General features: G+C 36.8%; 1 protein-coding gene across 1 annotated transcript in view; it reads left to right on the top strand.

The window, feature by feature from the left end:
• The first annotated feature begins 380 nt into the window (after positions 1–380).
• SSC4D (scavenger receptor cysteine rich family member with 4 domains) overlaps positions 381–19,309 on the top strand; it is a 198,013-nt gene continuing 179,084 nt past the window's right edge. The window contains 3 exon segments of the mRNA XM_044055408.1: positions 381–535; positions 18,301–18,330; positions 18,736–18,765. Of these exon segments, the coding sequence (XP_043911343.1) occupies positions 433–535; positions 18,301–18,330; positions 18,736–18,765 (163 nt within the window). The 5' untranslated portion in view covers positions 381–432.

Here is a 19,309-nt window from a genome sequence, read left to right on the forward strand (position 1 = left end):
ACAGGTTAATAATGCATTTTTTACATTTTATTTTGTTAAACTGTCACCTAGCTCCATTCCATGCTTCACATGTAGTCTCTTTTCTTGCCACCTCTGTCATTTAGAGACAACAATACAAACAAGGTTAGCTCATAACAGAAATAAAATACATCACAGCTATAGAGGAAAGATGAAGCACATTGCAGATATCTGGCAGTGGGAGGGGACTATATGGTGTCACCGAATAAGGACAGATTACAAAGTGGCACTGACTGAAGCAGTACCGTTTTAGATAGTTTTTCCCTTATTGATGTAAAAAAAAAATTTTTGTTTTTTGAATGTAAATCGTTTCATCAAACTGAAATTAATACGTTCACTCTTTTCCTTCCATCTTTAGGCAGAGTGTCCTGCAAAACTTCTTGTCTGAGACCTTTCGATATTTTATAAAACAGGATGAGAATGAACTCAGGGAACCAAAAAGGAAGATGGCAACTAATCGTCTGTATCATGATGCCGATTCTGATACCTGTAATGGTATATTTTACTGTAGAGAGGGGTAAGAATTATTAACGTTCTCATTTATCTGACTTCCTTGGTCTGTGACTATTGCATCCCCAAGGCATCAAGACATTTAACCACATTTATTAATCTTTGATCTGCTAGTCACATTGTATGATGGAGTCTGAAAAGGCCATTAGTGATCTTAGTCAGCTGTTACTTAACAATATATCATGTTTTATTAAATGGTGACCTACTGAGCAAATGTCTCTGCATTTGTCACAGACTGTGGTGGGCTGCCTTTACCACTGTTCTTTACTTTATAGATAGATAGACAGATAAGTAGATAGATAGATAGATAGATAGATAGATAGATAGATAGATAGATAGATATCATGATGTTAGGTGTTTGCTATTATGCAGAAATGTGTGTTTCTTTTCTACAGTATCATAAGCCACAAAAAGGAAACCTTCACAAAAGCATTTTGTGTCTCATAGCCTTCCTTAGCTTCTGTAGCCTGTTTCTTAAAAGTCTGTCTTTTTATTTACTCCTTCAGCTCCTTTGATGCTGATCTCTTAAACATGACATCAATATTCATACTGCCACCCTGATGGCAGACGTCTGATAGTGTTTTCATCATTTTCCTTAATTTTGGTTTCTCTTGCTTTTGTGCACAACTTAGCTATCTGTGGCAGTTTTCTGAACCCATTCCTTTCCATTTTGCGGACCCCCCTTTATTTTGGTATGCTCCTCAGATTGGGGCACACACACACATCTCCACTTGCCTCTCATTGTTATGGAATCATTTTTCCTCTCCTTCCTTTTCTGTGGCAGTTTTCTGAACCCATTCCTTCCCATTTTGCGGACCCCCCTTTATTTTGGTATGCTCCTCAGATTGGGGCACACACACACATCTCCACTTGCCTCTCATTGTTATGGAATAGTTTTTCCTCTCCTTCCTTTTCTGTGGCAGTTTTCTGAACCCATTCCTTTCCATTTTGCAGACCCCCCTTTATTTTGGTATGCTCCCCAGATTGGGGCACACACACACATCTCCACTTGCCTCTCATTGTTATGGAATCATTTTTCATCTCCTTCCTTTTCTGTGGCAGTTTTCTGAACCCATTCCTTCCCATTTTGTGGACCCCCCTTTATTTTGGTATGCTCCTCAGATTGGGGCACACACACACATCTCCACTTGCCTCTCATTGTTATGGAATAGTTTTTCCTCTCCTTCCTTTTCTGTGGCAGTTTTCTGAACCCATTCCTTTCCATTTTGCGGACCCCCCTTTATTTTGGTATGCTCCCCAGATTGGGGCACACACACACATCTCCACTTGCCTCTCATTGTTATGGAATCGTTTTTCCTCTCCTTCCTTTTCTGTGGCAGTTTTCTGAACCCATTCCTTCCCATTTTGCGGACCCCCCTTTATTTTGGTATGCTCCTCAGATTGGGGCACACACACACATCTCCACTTGCCTCTCATTGTTATGAAATAGTTTTTTCTCTCCTTCCTTTTCTTTTTTCTCTGCTTCGTTTCATTTTTTTTCCTTCTAAGGCTGATGTAGTGTATACAACTTTTGCTAGTTTTCATATAAGTAAACTGTCCTTTCTCATACCTTAAGCATTTCCCCTTTTTATGCAGAATATCATAGTATGTAGTACCTAGCATTATCCATACAAAAGAGTAGGCTACCTGAATGCACATTTATTACATTACTTTTAGTCATGAACGTTCAGAAGCCATGCAGCAAAGACATACCTCTCAAGTGTACCTCATTATGAGGTATGTTCCTTATTTTGAGTCTTAAAAAGTCCATGTTCCTCATTGTTTCACATTGAAAGGGTTTGTCACACAGTCAGAATTAAGATTTTTAGGGGTCTGTCACACTTGAGTGTTAAGAATTTTTTAGTTGCTATCCATGGTAAATATTACTGACTCGTGTTAATTCATAAAAAGAACTTCTTATAAATATAAAGTAACAAATTTTAACTATCCTGTAAGCTTCCTAATCGAAGTTGTCAGTAAGTTGCTTGTAAGTGTTCCACATTTTGACCATTTGTTCCACACTATGAGAAGCAGTGTTCCACATTTTAGAGATTGAAGGTTAAGAGCGATGGGCTGAAATACTGGTGTGTCCTTAAAGTCTCATTTGCATATATCCCATGGGCCTCCACCCTAACATGACTTTTCTGTCTCTAAAGATATGCAGGTTAAAAGCTTTATGGCTATCTGTTTAGGAAGTACCTCTCATGAAGTTCTAGTCACCTTTTTTCTTTACAGTTTTTCCAAGTTTTAACTTACCTTGACACCAAACCATATTCCAATCTCATTCTAATCACTGTTTTATTTAATGGTAGAATGATTTCTTTGGAATCTAGCTGATGTTCATTTAATAATATTATACAGAATATTACTTGTCATTATAGAAGTAGATTCAATACAGTTAGTAGTAAAGTCCACTCACTGTCTACTTTATTACTGGCATCAATGGCTTCATCAACAGATGGCAGTGTCTGTGTTCCGAGGTGACAGGTGCAGAGATGTTTTTCTCTTTGTATGGTCATTTCACTTAATTTATTTATGTAGTCCACCTATGTATTTACAAAATGTGAGGACTATCAAGATGCTATTTGTATCATTGTTATTAGTAATCACTACAACTATTCTTAGATTGTCTCCATACATCATGTCAGTTACCATTTAATATACAGCTACCATAAATGAACATATTAAATAGGTATCATTCCAGAAGAATGTGATGTTCCTTTCGTCAGTTCTAATGTTCCAATCTTATATTCCTGTATTGGAAATGCCAGGTTTTCTAATTCAGCCACCTGATTATCCAAACAGACTGGTGGATATTAACACATTATACTATGGGCAAGGTGTAGGTAATTCATGTTTTACCAATGGTGAATGTATTGTTTTGACTCGAGGATGCAGTTTAAATGACCAGACTAGACTCCCTCACCACGGGTAAAAATATGAATTATCCATGTCTTTGCATTGGCATACAATGGCATTATTAAAAAAAAGGAGCATCTTAACTGTACAATGGCATTATTTAAAAAAAATTAGCATCATATATTACTTTAAACATAATATCATTGTGTAAATCAGACTTCATTTTCCATTCTTTTCTGCACTGATGTAAAGTCATCTGGGTCTGCTTCTAGATATGTTCTTCATGCACATGTCCATGTATGTGATAACACATTTGCAATGCAACTTATGAGTGCACTCATACCTCTCAGCTGTCCAGATTTTCTCAGAACGTCCAGATTTTTGCCTCATATTTTTGGTCTCTTCATACCTCTCAACCTCTTAGAGCAAGAAATCTGAACAAAGCTATAAATAAAACTGGGTCAAAGGCCCACAAATAGGGACAATTTTTAAATATTTCTCTTACAAACTTCGAAAGTTAATAGAATAACAAGTTTTGCATTAGCATGAATTTTCTGAAGGGCATGAAGTCTGAAACTCAAATATCTGTCATTATTTTCCAATGTCAGCCTTTAATGATTTGCCACTTATTTGCCAGAAAACTACAATTTTATATATGAGGCAAAAATCTGGACATTCTGGAAAAATCTGTACAGTTGAAAGGTATGCCATCTGTTGCTCATAGAAATTATGGTTTTATGGGAAATCACTGAGGATTGACGTTACTAAATAATGACAAGCATTTGAGTTTCAGACGTCATAGTCTTCAGAAAATGCACGCTAACACAAATCCTGTTTTGTAGCAACTTTCTAAGTTTATAAGAGGAGTATTTAAAATCTGTCCCCTTGTTGCTACTGTGGAGCAGCTGGATAAAAGAAGCAACAAAGGCGTTCATGTGTGTGTCTGGGACAGGTAGAGGAACAGACAAAGCAAGGCTTAGGCTGGAGCTGCTTCACTGATGTCACATACTTGGGCAAACTTTGCAGACTATAGGACTTCTACTACTAGTATCTTTGCATGCTTCTATTTACATTTAAGACAAGCAAGCACTAAATAATAAGTGAATTTTAAGGTCTCATACCTTCATAGTATTTAATGTCAATTAAAATCTGTGATTCTATGCTGATAGATATTTTCTGTATTCCATGTGAGTGTCTACTTTGTTTTAGATTCATTTAATGTATTTAACAACAGGTTAGATCAAAACCAATATTTTCCATACACTTTACACACTTCCACTTCCTTTACTCTCCCCCCAACATCCCCACTTGAACCTAATTTACCCTTCATATCCATTGCTAGCAACTTCCACTTAGGACCTGTCTCCACATCAGTGATAGAAAAATAAATCTACATAAACTCAAACCTTGCAGCTGACAACCCCCCACCTGAATACCTAAAGGTAGCTGCTGATGCCACAGAATACCTAGTCTCTAGGCTTATCAACAGATCAATATCTGAATCCTATGTACTGTCACTATGGAAATAATCCCATATTATCTTTCTTCATAAAAGTGACATCTCAGCAGACATCTCAAACTTTCAGCCTATTGTAATATTATCACCTCTCTCAAAAATTCTTGAAAAAATGTATTCATAAGCAACTCTTCCACTATCTTCTACAAGAACTGCTGTTAACATCCACCCAACGTGTCTTCTGCCCAACACACAGTACAACTACTGCCCTTCTATCATCCACTGACACCATAAACAAATACAAGGACTCATCAAACTTATTTCATGACTTGTCCAAAGCTTTTGATACAGTTTCTCACCCTAAACTCCTGTATAAACTGTCTCAACTTGGACTATCCCCTTCTGTGATTGTGGTTCAGTAGCTATTTAACTGACAGGGTCTAGTCTGTAAAATGACAAAATACTCTCTCTCCGTACTTGGCGTGTCTACACTGGCGTACCCCATGGCTATATTCTTGACCGTCTCCTCTTTAACATCGTTATCAATGATCTTTGTACCTCCTTTGGTCTAGCCTCTTTTATACAATATGCTGATGATTCTACACTTATATGTTCATCTAATAGCTTGCCTCAACTCTTCCATATCATGCAGGTAGCTTTTTCCTCAGTTGGGAAATGGCTCCATAATGCCGAGCTACTACTCAGCCCTCAAAAAACAAAGTAACTGTTATTTTCCCCCAAATCACACACACCTGATAAAGCAAATTTCAAGATCTTTTCACTAAACAAAACTGAAATTGAAGTAGCCTCCCATACAAAACTTCTTGGAGTGATCACCTTAAGTTTGACCTACTTGTTCAAAATAACATAAAAAAGGCTCACCAAAAATTAGGAATTCTCTAGAGGCATAAAAACATCCTTAGCAACACCCTCTCCCATCTCTCTTATATGGTGCACGGGCACCCATCCTATCCAACCTTTAGGCTAGAGTTAAAAATAAGCTGGAGGCATGCTATAATAAGGCTGCAAGATTTGCCACCAACAAATAATACCACAGCCACCACTATACTGCCCTTAAGGCTTTGAATTGGCTTGAACTGCCTCACCACTTAGATTACGTACAGCTTATATCCACACATAACATTATTCACAAAACAAATGACTGTCCTGCCTTTACTCCTATTCTCCATTCCCATCATCCCACTAGACTACTTCCATCTAATGCATAACATCTTCTCAGCGTATATAAACCCCACAAATCCTCTGGCCAAAGTCTCTACTCATATTCAGTCGCTAAAAAATTGAATGATATACCTCTACAAATTAGACCTACCTCTAACCGCTCCAACTTTAAACAACTTGTAAAAGACTACCAAAATAAAACCTAGCTCTGCTCCTGCACTACCCCAGGTTGAACAAGTCCCTTCCTCCTTCCACTGCCAGCATACTTTGTCTATGCGCAGAGATTAAAAGATCAAATATATTTTAGCCTAGGCTGTATTATCCAGATATATCTGTTCAAAAGAATTGTGTTTAATGTCATCTCTATGAACTGCAACTGGTGAATACTTTATCTAATGCCAATGTTCTTTCTCATCTTGTTATGCTGTCCAAATATTTGCACTATCTGTAGGTCCACACTGTTTAAACTGAAGCTGAATTTTACTTAATTAGTGTCATTCTCCTGTGTTAGGCTTTGTAATAACTTTACTTAACTCTAACCATATTATGTAAGTGTGGAGCTTTTCTTCCTGGCTTACAATAAAAATGTGATATTATCCCAGTTGGACTTTCCCGGTAAACAAATGTCAAATAAATAAAAAATAAAAATAAATAAATTACTGCTTTGCCATATGGTGATCAGGAGTTTGTTTCACAGTTATAGTTTACATATTGTGTTGTTGAAGTAGCTTTTATTTTGCTTACATTAATTAATGTCTAAAGTACCTGGGCCAGTTTTATGTGAATATAAGTTATAGTATAAGAATAAAGGCTTGGCTTAAACTGAATCAGAGGGCCATCCCTGAGGCGGGTTGTAACAGACTTGTCAGTTTGTTGAGCAGACTTATTAGATTTCACAAGAGCACTACTGCCATCTGTTGGAAGCCAGATGGCTGTGCTTCTTACCTACATAAACTTGCTGTAACTTGGCTGTCTCATCCAAACACATACCAAAGTATGCCTTTGTGAACCTGTTAATGTGCTTTGCACAAAGGGAAGGGGTTAGGGTCAGGGTTCAGTATGTAAAATATTCCAGTGGTTCTGTGACATGTCTGATTGTAGATGGTAGGGTCATAAAAATCTGAGAAAACCGTATGGCTTTGAATGAAATGCACAGATTTCCCTTAAGTAACTTACATAACACCAGAAACAATAATTGTTTTTTACCCTGTTGTCATACTGAGGTTCTTTAATCTCAGAAATCCTCTTAGTCAAATACCTTTGTATATTGTCTTTAGTTGGGCAATATATTTTGTTAAATAAGAACAGAATGCTAAATTATTCTTTAATATTGGCCTTATAATCAAGCTGTGAAGTAGCATTAAAATTTTTGCTGATTATTTGAAATTCTTATCAGAATTATAAGCATCATCACAAATGAATGCCACTGCACTGTATTAAAATTGTAATGCTATTTTTAGTAAGCATACCACAGGCTCTTTTCGCGTCTTGTTGCTTGTTTTTTGAGTTGATTCCTAAAATTAAGGATTTTCAAGTTCATGAAATCCCAGTGTTTTCCCCCTGCTTGACATACAGATAGGAATATAAATATGTATGTATAAATATATATGTATATATATAATTTTGGCTTTTCCTGGTTAGGGGTCGCCACAGCGGAACTTCGGTCCGCTAATGATTGGCAGTGGATTTTTATGGTGCTGAGTTGCCAGCCCGACGCCCAACCTTCAAAGAAGGCACACCCATTCATGCACGCAGCTACCTGCATGTCTTTAATGTCACTCGACCGCAGGGAGTGCTATATATGGGTCTACTTCTGTTATTCAAAAATAAGTTTTTTTGAACAGCAGAAAGCCGAACCCACTTCAGAGAAAGTGCACTTTCGTGAATATCAGTTCACTGAAGCATGGTGCAGTTGGGGATAAGGAAATATACCTGTTTCCCCATGGTAGTGTGATTTCAGAGTTAGTATATATATATATATATATATATATATATATATATATACATATATATATATATATATATGTGTGTGTGTGTGTGTGTTTGGCTTAATTGGCCTGAATGCCCCAATAAAGATTAAAAAAAAAGTAAAACAAACAGTGAGCATCCAGAAAGCACTGGAGCTGAAATACTTGTAGGGGCATAAGAGCTCATTTGCATATATCATGTGGGTCTCCTTCAAATGAGATGTATTATATAAAAAGTCTAACATGCTGCAGTTGCCTGACCGTGTGCACATTAATTGTATATATAAGGCAACAGTGATTAACCACATGATTGTACAGTGCCCTCTTAGACAAATCTCTCACTTCCGAGGAGATAATCAAGGACACAGCTCAGGAAAGTATGAGATATTGGCTAAAATCAGGGACATCTAATTAGCATGAAATGTGCATATTCATAAATGAGGTAGCTGAGTTACAGACTAACAGAAGGACACAGCTAAGTTTACTTTTATTATATTATAGCATTTTATGTAAACTTACAGCAGTATCAAATGATGCTGCCGCAAAGAAAAGCTTTGTCTAACAATACAGAATAAGCAAAATCATACGGTATTATCAGATAAAGCTTTATAACGTTTTATGATACAAAATGTTTAACATAAAAATGCTTCTTTTTATATCAAAAATGGATCTGGCAGGTGACTAAACTGGGAAGACATGACATTTGTTAGCTTGTCTCCACAGTATGAATCAAATATGAAAATGTGAGCTGTTATTTATCTACTGTTCAGTGGCAGTGTGTGGCACTTGTCTTAAATGAAAACTCATTTCACCTTGAATTGCAAATCCACAAATATATTTTTCATTGCATCTTAGTTAACTTATAACACAGAAAGCTAAAGTCACACTGCATTATTCGGAAATGCTCTATGTCAAAAATGTACTATATTATGTCAAAAAATGCTCTATGTCAAAAATGCACTATATAAAAAAGCTTTCTGTCAAAATGCTATGTTAACTAATATTGAAAAGACACATTACAAACAGTCTCATTGCTACTTAACTTTTGTTCAGTGGCATTTAATGGAAAACATCAGTGTGAAACTCAAGAGATATGTCCTTTATTGCATATTAGTTAACTTACAACACATGAAACTAGCCACACTAAATTCTGTCTTGCTTCGTATAAATACACACTAGTTCTTCAAAGCCAGATTAATTACTGTTCACACTGATCTCAACAGCAGGATCAATCATTTAAATCCACAGCCATTCCCTACTTGTATCCAGTAACTATAGCCACTTTAGTGATTATATACACCTCAGATATCTGACGGTGATCAGATAATTGAACAAATAATGGTCCAAGAATGTAATTGACCTTACTGTACTTGGAACTATATAATGCAACTCACTGCAACCCCTTACTCTATCTCTTAGCAAACCCCCAAATCAGGGGCAGATGTTAAATATTGCTTTTATATACCATGCACTTATATATTTAGAAAGTTGCTAGAATAATAGGTTTTGCATTAGCAATCATAGCCTGAAGGATATGAAGTTTGAAACTCATGTCTGTCATTATTTAATGACTGCAATCCACAACAATTTGCCAGAAAACCACAAATTTACTAAAAACAGTCAAACAATGTGAGGCAAAATTGGGGACTGCATCAACTCACAGACACACACACACACACACACACACACACACACACACACACACACACACACACACACACACACACACACACACACACCAAGTCCATTCTCCTTCAGGATTCTGCAACAGGTCTTCCTTCATTGTGGTTGATTCAGTCTCCCAGAGATGCTGCTCTGGATGCCAAGTTCCTTTTCATAAAGGGTATATGCTCTATTTACTGGACTACTCACCCCCCTGTTTTTATATTATTTCAATAGCTCATTAAACAAGTCTACTCGCACTAATACGGGTGAGTATTTTTATTTAATTTTATTTATTGTTGACCAGGATAGAGTGCTGATCCAAGTGGGCCATATTCAGGCTCAGCTCCTGGTCTGGTTTTAAAGAAACAAGTATAGCTTAACAGAAACACTGCTTATTTAAGGAAACATCACTCCATTTACCATAACTGCGGTGGCGGTGCTGCGGTAGCGTTGTCGCCTCACAGTAAGACGTTGTCCTGTTCGATTCTCAGCTAGAGCGTCTTCTGTGTGGAGACATGCATGAATGGGCATTCCTTCGTTAAAGGTTGTGCGTCAGGGCCGGCAACTCAGCATGGAAAAATCTACTGCCAATCATTAGCAGACCGGAGTTCCACTCTGGCAACCCCTAACCAGGAAAAGCCGAAAGACACAACAACAATCACTCCATTTACTATGAACTCTGTGTAATACTGCAGTAGAAATTATTTTTTTACAATTAATTATTTATAACACTGCTATAAACATTATTTATATAACTTTTTATATATTTTGGGTCACTTGTATGCTTCCAAATGTGAGAATCACCACACTGTTCTGCAATATATATGTACTATACTATTGATCAAATTCCATAACTTGTTGAAATGTTTTTTCTGTGTCACGAGTGGTCAGATGCACTTGTTGTTGAGTGGAAAGAATCAAAGTCTGCAAAATCAAATATAAGGTAAGTGGGAATGGACAGTAATTCCAAGACTTTTGTTTATTATATAAGTGTCAGCATTTGGGTTGAGTGTTTGTGTGAAAGTATTTATGGGTCAGGGTTAGAGTAAGGGCTAGGGAAGGCGATAACTTTAATATTGTGCTAGTGTATTGGCATGTATGAAGCATGTAAGTGTGTATGTGTGTGTGCATGTATGTATGTATCTTGTTTAGTGATACAGTTAAAGAAAGAGTGATAATTACCATAATGTGTGGGCTGGGGTTGGGATGAGTAGGGTTAGGGTCAGGGTTAGGTTAAACACAAAACAGTAAGATAGTACAAGGGGGTCATTTACTCATTCATGTATGCTAACCCTACCCCTGCCCTTAATGCCAACCCTACACACTAGGCTACTAAAACCCTATCCAAGCAGTACCACTATTCAGACAGTATAAGTTAAAGGTTATTTTTTTCCAGTCAGAAAAGTTTTTCAGTTGGTTTAATAATTCAGAGAAAAAGGTTTTCAAAAAAGGTGTTTATGATCTTTTTTTTTCCAGATTAACTGTGTCTCAGTGATTTGTGTGTCTGACCAATAGTAATAGACTCTCTGTCTCTCTCTCTCTCTTTCTCACACACACACACACACACACACACACACACACACACACACACACACACACACACACACACACACTCTCTCACACTCAGATAAATAGATAGATAGATAGATAGATAGATAGATAGATAGATAGATAGATAGATAGATAGATAGATAGATAGATGGGGTCTATATCACATTGTCAAACCTTTATTTTATTGAATAACTCATCATCGAACCCTAATTGTCAAACTCCATATTCAGCAAATGACCTAAACATCGAACTGGAATTCATTGAAATATTTTAGTTGGCCAACACCACAAAATGGAAACTTATTTTTAGTTTTTGCAAGGGGGCTGTACCCCCCCCCCCGCTCACCCCACACCCACTGCAAATTAAATATACCAACTCCAAGATCACACTACAGTGAGGTAATGGGTAAATCATGGCCAGTTGGCATGTCAATCACGCGTTTTTTTCAGGATGGCCAACTAAAACAATTAGATGAATTTCAATTCAATGTTTAGGATGTTCACTGAATAAAGAGTTCAACAGTTAGGGTTCAATGATCAGTTATTCGATAAAATAAAAGTTCAACAATGTGATTTAGACCCAATAGATGCACATGTGCACACATGGAATTTAATAAAATCCATGGATGTGGCACATGAAAATTACTCTGTAATATATTTATACACTGTTATGGATACTATTCATGTATATGACAAAATACTTGCGAATGGTTATGTAGAACAATTATTTCAAAATGATCAAATCAGAAGCACATTGAACGATCATAGCCTTGGTATGCTAGCTAGACTTGAGTGCTTTATTTTACTGGATACTCATTTTGAAAGGCTGTTAGCCATATTTGATGAGGCAGTGTACTGATCTGCCTTATTAAAAATAGTTTTCCCTGTTTGTGTGTTGCTTTCATCCATTGCTAATATAGTTTTCCCTGTTTGCGTGTTGTTTTCATCCATTGCTAATATTTCTGTGTATTTATTTATAAACAGTACAAGTTGTATGTATTTGTTAATTGACTAGGCTCCCTGGATGGATAAGCAACTTGTTCAGAGTCACACAGTAAGCAAACGGAGGCTAAGGAAATCAAAACCTGGATTATATGAAGCAGCTCATTAGCAGGTTATAACCTTAATCCTTTGTGATAATGTATGCAAATGTAGATACTTTTCTGGTCTGAATAACTTGATGCCACATAGGGTTGCAATGACTGAAGATAATTGAGAGCAAGTTCCTGAGTTCTTAAACAGAAACAGCAGATTTGGCAGTGTATTACAGTCTCAAAGCAAGCGACAGTGTGGTGTGTCTGTCTGCCCCCCACACATCCTGATTTTCAAACAATGCCCATTTTTTCTATTGTGGAGGAGGTGTAGCTCTTCAGCAACATATCACAAGATGTACTTTACAGAGCTTGTATGAGAAACCACAGCATGTTCTCAAACCACAGTGAGAGCATGACATATGGTAAAGATTACAGAGGTAAAAGAAGCAAAGTTGGTATTGGCAAATTATCTTCATCACCTGCACATGCCAGGCACAGCACTGTTGAAGCATGTGAGGTGTATTAAAAATAGGAATGTGCAGTGAAAAATGGTATTAGTGCATCAGTTTGGGTTCAAAGTAGAGTAGGGGTATTTTTTAATGTGGTGCTATATACCTTTCAAAAAATATATTCATTTTTTTTACACAATGAGAAGTGCTAGAATTTAAATTAAGTTAACAGCCTGGCCTGTTTGCCATAGCATTGAAAATGGTGAACGAATTGGTATACCATTTCCAAAATCCTGGCTATTCCCCTGCAGCAGAATTAATATAGGGATTTGAAAATCAGTATTGATAAGAGTTTGCTGCCTAATATTTTTCCTAACTACTATGCAAATACACCCCCCCAACCATATTGGCTTGGCTTGTTATCAGCGAGTGCTCAAAAGATGTTTTGTGTGTTCCTTAGGTATAATGTTGATTTTTTTCATTGAAGTAGTTATAATTTAAGATAAGTCACTGCTATGTGTATTAGGTTTGAAGAATACCACTTTATTTTATTTTATTTTATTGGCATGTAGAATAAGTTGAGAGCCTTCCTGAAGTTGATTGCACAATGTTTGAGTTTGAATTTGAAGATCAAAGATTGTGTTGGTTGAGCTTATTAAGATGGAGTCATCAACGCACTGAATGATTGTACTGTTATTGGCTATTTTGTGCATGTTAGTGATGATGAGCAATAGAAGCCCTATGATATATCTCTGGGGAATTCCTACTGCAATGGTGATAAATTTAGGATAGGTATCTTTCCATTTAACAGACTGACAGCAGTTAGATAATTATCTGCTAAACCAAATGAGGGTAGTACTGGTGGGCTCAGCTGTTTTTATATATGTATGTGTATATGTGTGTGTATATATATATATATATATATATATATATATATATATATATATATATATTCATATATATATATATATATATATATATATATATATATATATATATATATATATGGGTGTATGACCCTTAATCGAAAAACCACAATATCGAACGGCAGGCAGTCGAACACAACTTGTCAATCACTAGATGACAGAAAGAAAGCAACAAAATATTTAAAAAATGGTTATTGCCTCATGCCCCCTGCTAATAATATATATCAACTCCGAGATTGCAATACAGTGAAGAAAGGGCAAATTCCCTGTTCCTCACTCTATTGCATTCCTGCACTGAAAAAAAAAAAAAGCTGTTACATGTGGTCAGGCATATTTCAATCAGCTGTAATGGAGTTTTTTTTCGACAATTAATATATATATATATATGTATGCATATAGAGTTACAGATGCTTTGGTCGGCAGTGTATTTGGTTAACATCTGTTTAGTCGACTGCTTTTGATCAACTAAACAGATGGTTGACAGGTGTGGGAGAAAGTACAGTCCATGGGATTTGATAATATTCCCTTTCCTTGATTTTTGTGCACTCTCAGAGTTAGTATATGTAATTAACAGGGGGTATGGGGGTGCAGACCCCCACATAGAGGGTATAGAAGGGGTTGCCCCCTTGCAAAAAGAGATGCTTTTGTATATTTTTTTGTTTTGAGTTTTGTGCGCACTGAGGTTGTTTCTCAGTGCATGGGTAATAGCTGGTCGACATTTGTATTTTTGATGTATTGTGTTGTGTGTTTGGCATCCCATGCTATGGAATAGACTTCCATATATGTCAAACAGAGCACCTCACTGGCCCTCTTCAAGAGAAATCTAGATGAGTGGATGGGAAATGGAAAATTCACCCCAGGGATCACTCCAGTGGCTCTACTCGACAGAGGCACTAGAAACTAATGTTGGGTGGCACAATGCCAGGGTAATCCTATGGGCTAGGCTTGTATAGGCTCCATTACCATTAGCCTAATACACACCTATGAACCTGTGAACCTATGTTGACTAATGTGAATATCGACCAAAGCGACTGTAATAATATAAAATCTTATTCTCTAGCTTGTCAGCAAAAGCACATAAATAACCCACAAATATTTTGGCAAAACCTTAACTACCTCCTCAACCCTGGCAAAACATCTACCCCTGCACCATCTACAACAAATAGCACTGAATGTATAGCATCCCAATTTAACTCTCATTTCATCACAACTATCACCTCACTTTTAAACAACAACAAATCTAACCAGCCTCTTACAGTGCCTACCTCTACTAACTTTAAACCCAACTACTTTTCTTTTAAACCCATACAAACCTCTTATATCAAAAAACTCCTATCAAAATTAAAACCTACCTGTTTAGCAGCTGACCAACTCCCTAATGACTTCTTAAATACTGCTGCAAGCTCCATCACATATCCCGTATATATCCTAATCAATCGTTCCATTGCAGAACAATATGTCCCCATACTATGGAAAATATCCCATATCATCCCCTCCACAAGGGAGGACCATCTTAAGACCTCTCTAATTATCAGCCCATTGCCATTCTCTCACCCCCCCAGCCAAAATCTTACAGAAATGTATCCATAAGCAGCTCCTAGACCACCTCACTACAAATAACCTCTTCTCTAGTTCACAGCACGCCTTCCGTCCAAAACGCAGCACCTCCACAGCCCTCATAAGTTTCATTAACTATATCAACCTCCTCAAAAGCAATGGACAACTAGTCTCTACTATATTCCTTGATATGTCCAAAGCCTTTGATATGGTATCCCACCAATTACTACTCAACACTCTAGCCTCCTTCATCCTCAACTCTATAGCTCTCAGCTGGTTATTTAGCTACCTTACTAATTGACAACAGGCAACTAAATGGGATAATAAACTCTCCACACTCCTCCCAGTCTCTGTTGGGGTTCATCAGGGTTCCATCCTTGGCCCTTTGCTTTTTATTATATTCACAGATAGTCTAAACACTGCCACTAAAGCTGCTTCTATTATTCAATATGCTGACGACACTACTCTTATTTGCTCTGCTCCCACACCCCAAGAACTCCAAGATAAACTGCAAAAGTTGTTTCTAGATATTGAAAATTATTTAAATGAACTTCAACTCATCCTAAACCCAAACAAAACAAAATGAATGATCTTCTCTAACAGGAAATCCAAAGCAAAACCACCTCCTCTCTCACTAATGACACTACAATAGAACCAGTTAACCAAACAAAACTACTTGGCGTCACAATAGACAACAACCTAACATTCAATAAACACATATTACTCACAATAAATAAAGTTCACATCAAACTTGGTTCTCTATATAGGGCCAAACTTTACCTTACTCAAAATGCCGGAATAGCCACAGCAAGATCCAACCTCCTATCTACTCTTCTCTACTGTTCTCAACTTTTCACTAATCTGCACAAGTCTGATTTACATCTACTTGATTCCTGCTACAACAAAATAGCAACATTTGCTGGTAATATACCCAACAGGACCCGTCATTGCCTTACTCTTCAAAAATTACACTGGCTTGAATTTCCCAATCTGTTATTGCTCAATCAGCTCATCACTGCCCACTCTGTTATCCACAAACCTGAAAACTGCCCTGCACTGTCCAACCTAGTGCAACTAAATACCAACCCCAGGTCCCTTAGATCATCCAATAAACTTATACTCAAGGTTACAATGTCCCATAATTACTTCGGCGACTCTCTCTCTCTCTCTATCTCCTTTCTCCTTCAAAGTAGCCAAACAGTAGAACCGCTCACAAACACCAACCATTCTAGTAAATGTAACAAGTAAGCAGAAAACTGGAACTGGAGTAATAAAACAGTGCTTTATTCAGGCAAAGCAGAACAACTTCTAAAATAAACGCTTCACAAAACAAACACACGCGTTTTCGTCCGAGCACCTCCCAGACTTCATCAGATAAAGACAGGTGCCATAGCAACCCTGCTTGGGAACTGGCTGTCCATCTTGATTTTCATTGCTTTAAATATGAATCTTCACGTCTGCTACTTCAGGGTGTATTGTCTTTTAAACAAGACTGCTGCTGCTTTAGCAAGCCCCAGGCCTGCAGTGACCTACATGAAATGCTGAGTGGAACCGGTTACCCCAGAATATCTTAAAAAGAACAGATCGTCATAGCTTCAAAAAACTCCTAAAGGAATACCTTACTTAACAATGGCTATGCTCCTGTAATATTCCTGGCTAGTTTCTCATGCCTTTGATCAAATGTTTTCTATTCTGCTATCTTCTTGCCTTACTTCTACCAAATGAAAATACCACAATGGTTTTTAGTTATATATCTAATGAGTTTCATATCACTGTCTGTAATAAGGCTTAAGAAATGTAATGTTTTCTGTTTTACATTCACCTTTTTGTAAATTGTGATTGTTGGTAACTGTCAAACGTTTTATATATTGTTTGTAAATCTTTTAAAAATTTTTGTAATCTTTTTGTACTATTATTATGGAGCTTATCTCCCCGTGTCTCAGCTGAAAACGGACTCCTTGCCCAGCCGGACTCTAAAAAAAAAAATATATATATATATATATATATATATATATATATATATATATATATATATATATATATATATATATATATATATATCTATATGGATTCACTTTATATCCTTAAAATACTGAAATGTCGAAATTCAGTATTTCAAAGCTATAAAGTCGAATCTTTAAAACATAGAAAACTCAAAACCGTGAAATTCAAAATCTCGCACACCGGAGATTTTGAATTTCGTGGTACTACTGCACATACACACAATATCCTCCCCAATCACAAACACAAGCTCTCTACTACATAAAAGAAGGGGGGCAAGCCCCCCAGCACCCCCGACGTCACACTGCACACAAACAAACACACAACACCACCACACAAGCTACATTCTGCTCGCACACACACATCACAGCAACAAACCACACTAACACACACCACAGCTCCTACCCAAAACCCTTAACACACACACACAAACACACTTACCTGAATCCGTAACCACAGCAGTACCTCAGAAGTGCGAAATTCAAAATCTCTGGTATTTGAGGATTTGAATTTCATGCTTCTGGGCTTCTGCTCTTTTCAGGATTCCACTTTATGGGCTCGAAATACTGAATTTCGACATTTCAGTATTTCGAGCTTCTAAAGTGAATCCATATATATATATATATATATATATATATGTATGTATGTCTATATGTACAGAGAGAGAGATGATAGCTATTCATATACAGTTTGTTAATTTGTGCCAGTAGGGTAATACATGGGCCATAATTGTCTGTTGTGTCTGATAAACACCTAACAGCTCTCTAGAGTATTGAGCTTTTTAGGAACTGCAAGTGCAGCACTTGATAGAGATCGCCTACTAACTGTGTGGTTATATTAGGAAATTGAGTGGTCATTTTGAAGATGTCTGAAGAGGTGAGGTTTAAATTATCAACTTCCTTCATCATCTGACTCTGAGTGGCAAATTTGTATTGGATATCTCTGCTAGTTATGAATTATCCACAGCCATCACTGTGCTCGAACACAAGGTTGCTCATAAGTGTGTTTAACATCAGTGCATCTTCCATGAAAGATCAATAGTCAGTTTTGTAACTTTGTCATCTGACCTTCGCTTTTCATGAAATCCAGAACTGAATATTTCCAATAATCTATTTTTTTTTTTCAGATGAAATACAAATACTTAAGAGGAGCACAGGTATGTTTGTTTCTTCTTCTAAATTGATTGTCTTAAGCTTCAAATAAGCACACAGAACATATATTTCCATATAAAAATGTATATTCATATAAGAATGTAATATAATATAAGTTTCACAAACTATCATTAGCAGGTCTAGATGATTATAAAGAATGGCAAGAGTAAAGAATATTAAAAATATTTTCCCTTTATTTCACTTTTGCCAATAATACTGGGCTTGATATTATAACTAGGATGCAGGCATTTAATATTTGCTGAGTCTTCTGTTACCCAAATATATTACCTTATGTTTAATGTAAGCAAGCTCATGCCACTGAATGTAGTAAGAGATGTGCTGCATAATTGAAATAGATTCCTCTGATGCAAACAGTAAAGCTAACTAATGCGTTTCCTTTCCAACTCTAGATAATATATCAAACAGCATAATATCCAAAGGTAAGAACAATAGTTCAAAATTTGTAAACAAGGAAATGGATTTGCAAGTTGAATACATAAGTGCAATGTAAAATGTTCCATTATCACTGCAATTTAATGCTTATTAAATGATGAACTACATGTCTGTGTTATTTTCACATGTATACCATCTTCTACCTTTTCTTACTGTCTGCTCTGTTAAAAAACTTCATGCTATCAGTGAACAGTAAAATCAACTTTACAGGCTCTGCCCAATGTCATTAGCAAACAGCCTGAGCACCAGTCTCCATGCTACATTAGTTGGCCCTCTTTCTTCTGTTTTGTCACAGCCATTCACTACCACCCTGAGTCTTGTCAGTTACCCATTTTCTATTTTTTGTTATACTTTATATGTAGTTTTTACTGATATTTGGATCTTGTACATCATAATACTCCGACTTCTTCTGAAAGCACCTCATGTTAGGGTGTGTCTTTTGTGACACTTTGCTGAGTGGGTCCTCATTTCAGGAAAGAAAGCCACATGACAGCTGGTCTATGTGTTGTCCCACAAGATGCCTCCTCTGCC

Source organism: Protopterus annectens, chromosome 13.part0, assembly GCF_019279795.1.
Source record: "Protopterus annectens isolate FY-2018-M chromosome 13.part0, PAN1.0, whole genome shotgun sequence".
NCBI classification, from domain to species: domain Eukaryota; kingdom Metazoa; phylum Chordata; order Ceratodontiformes; family Protopteridae; genus Protopterus; species Protopterus annectens.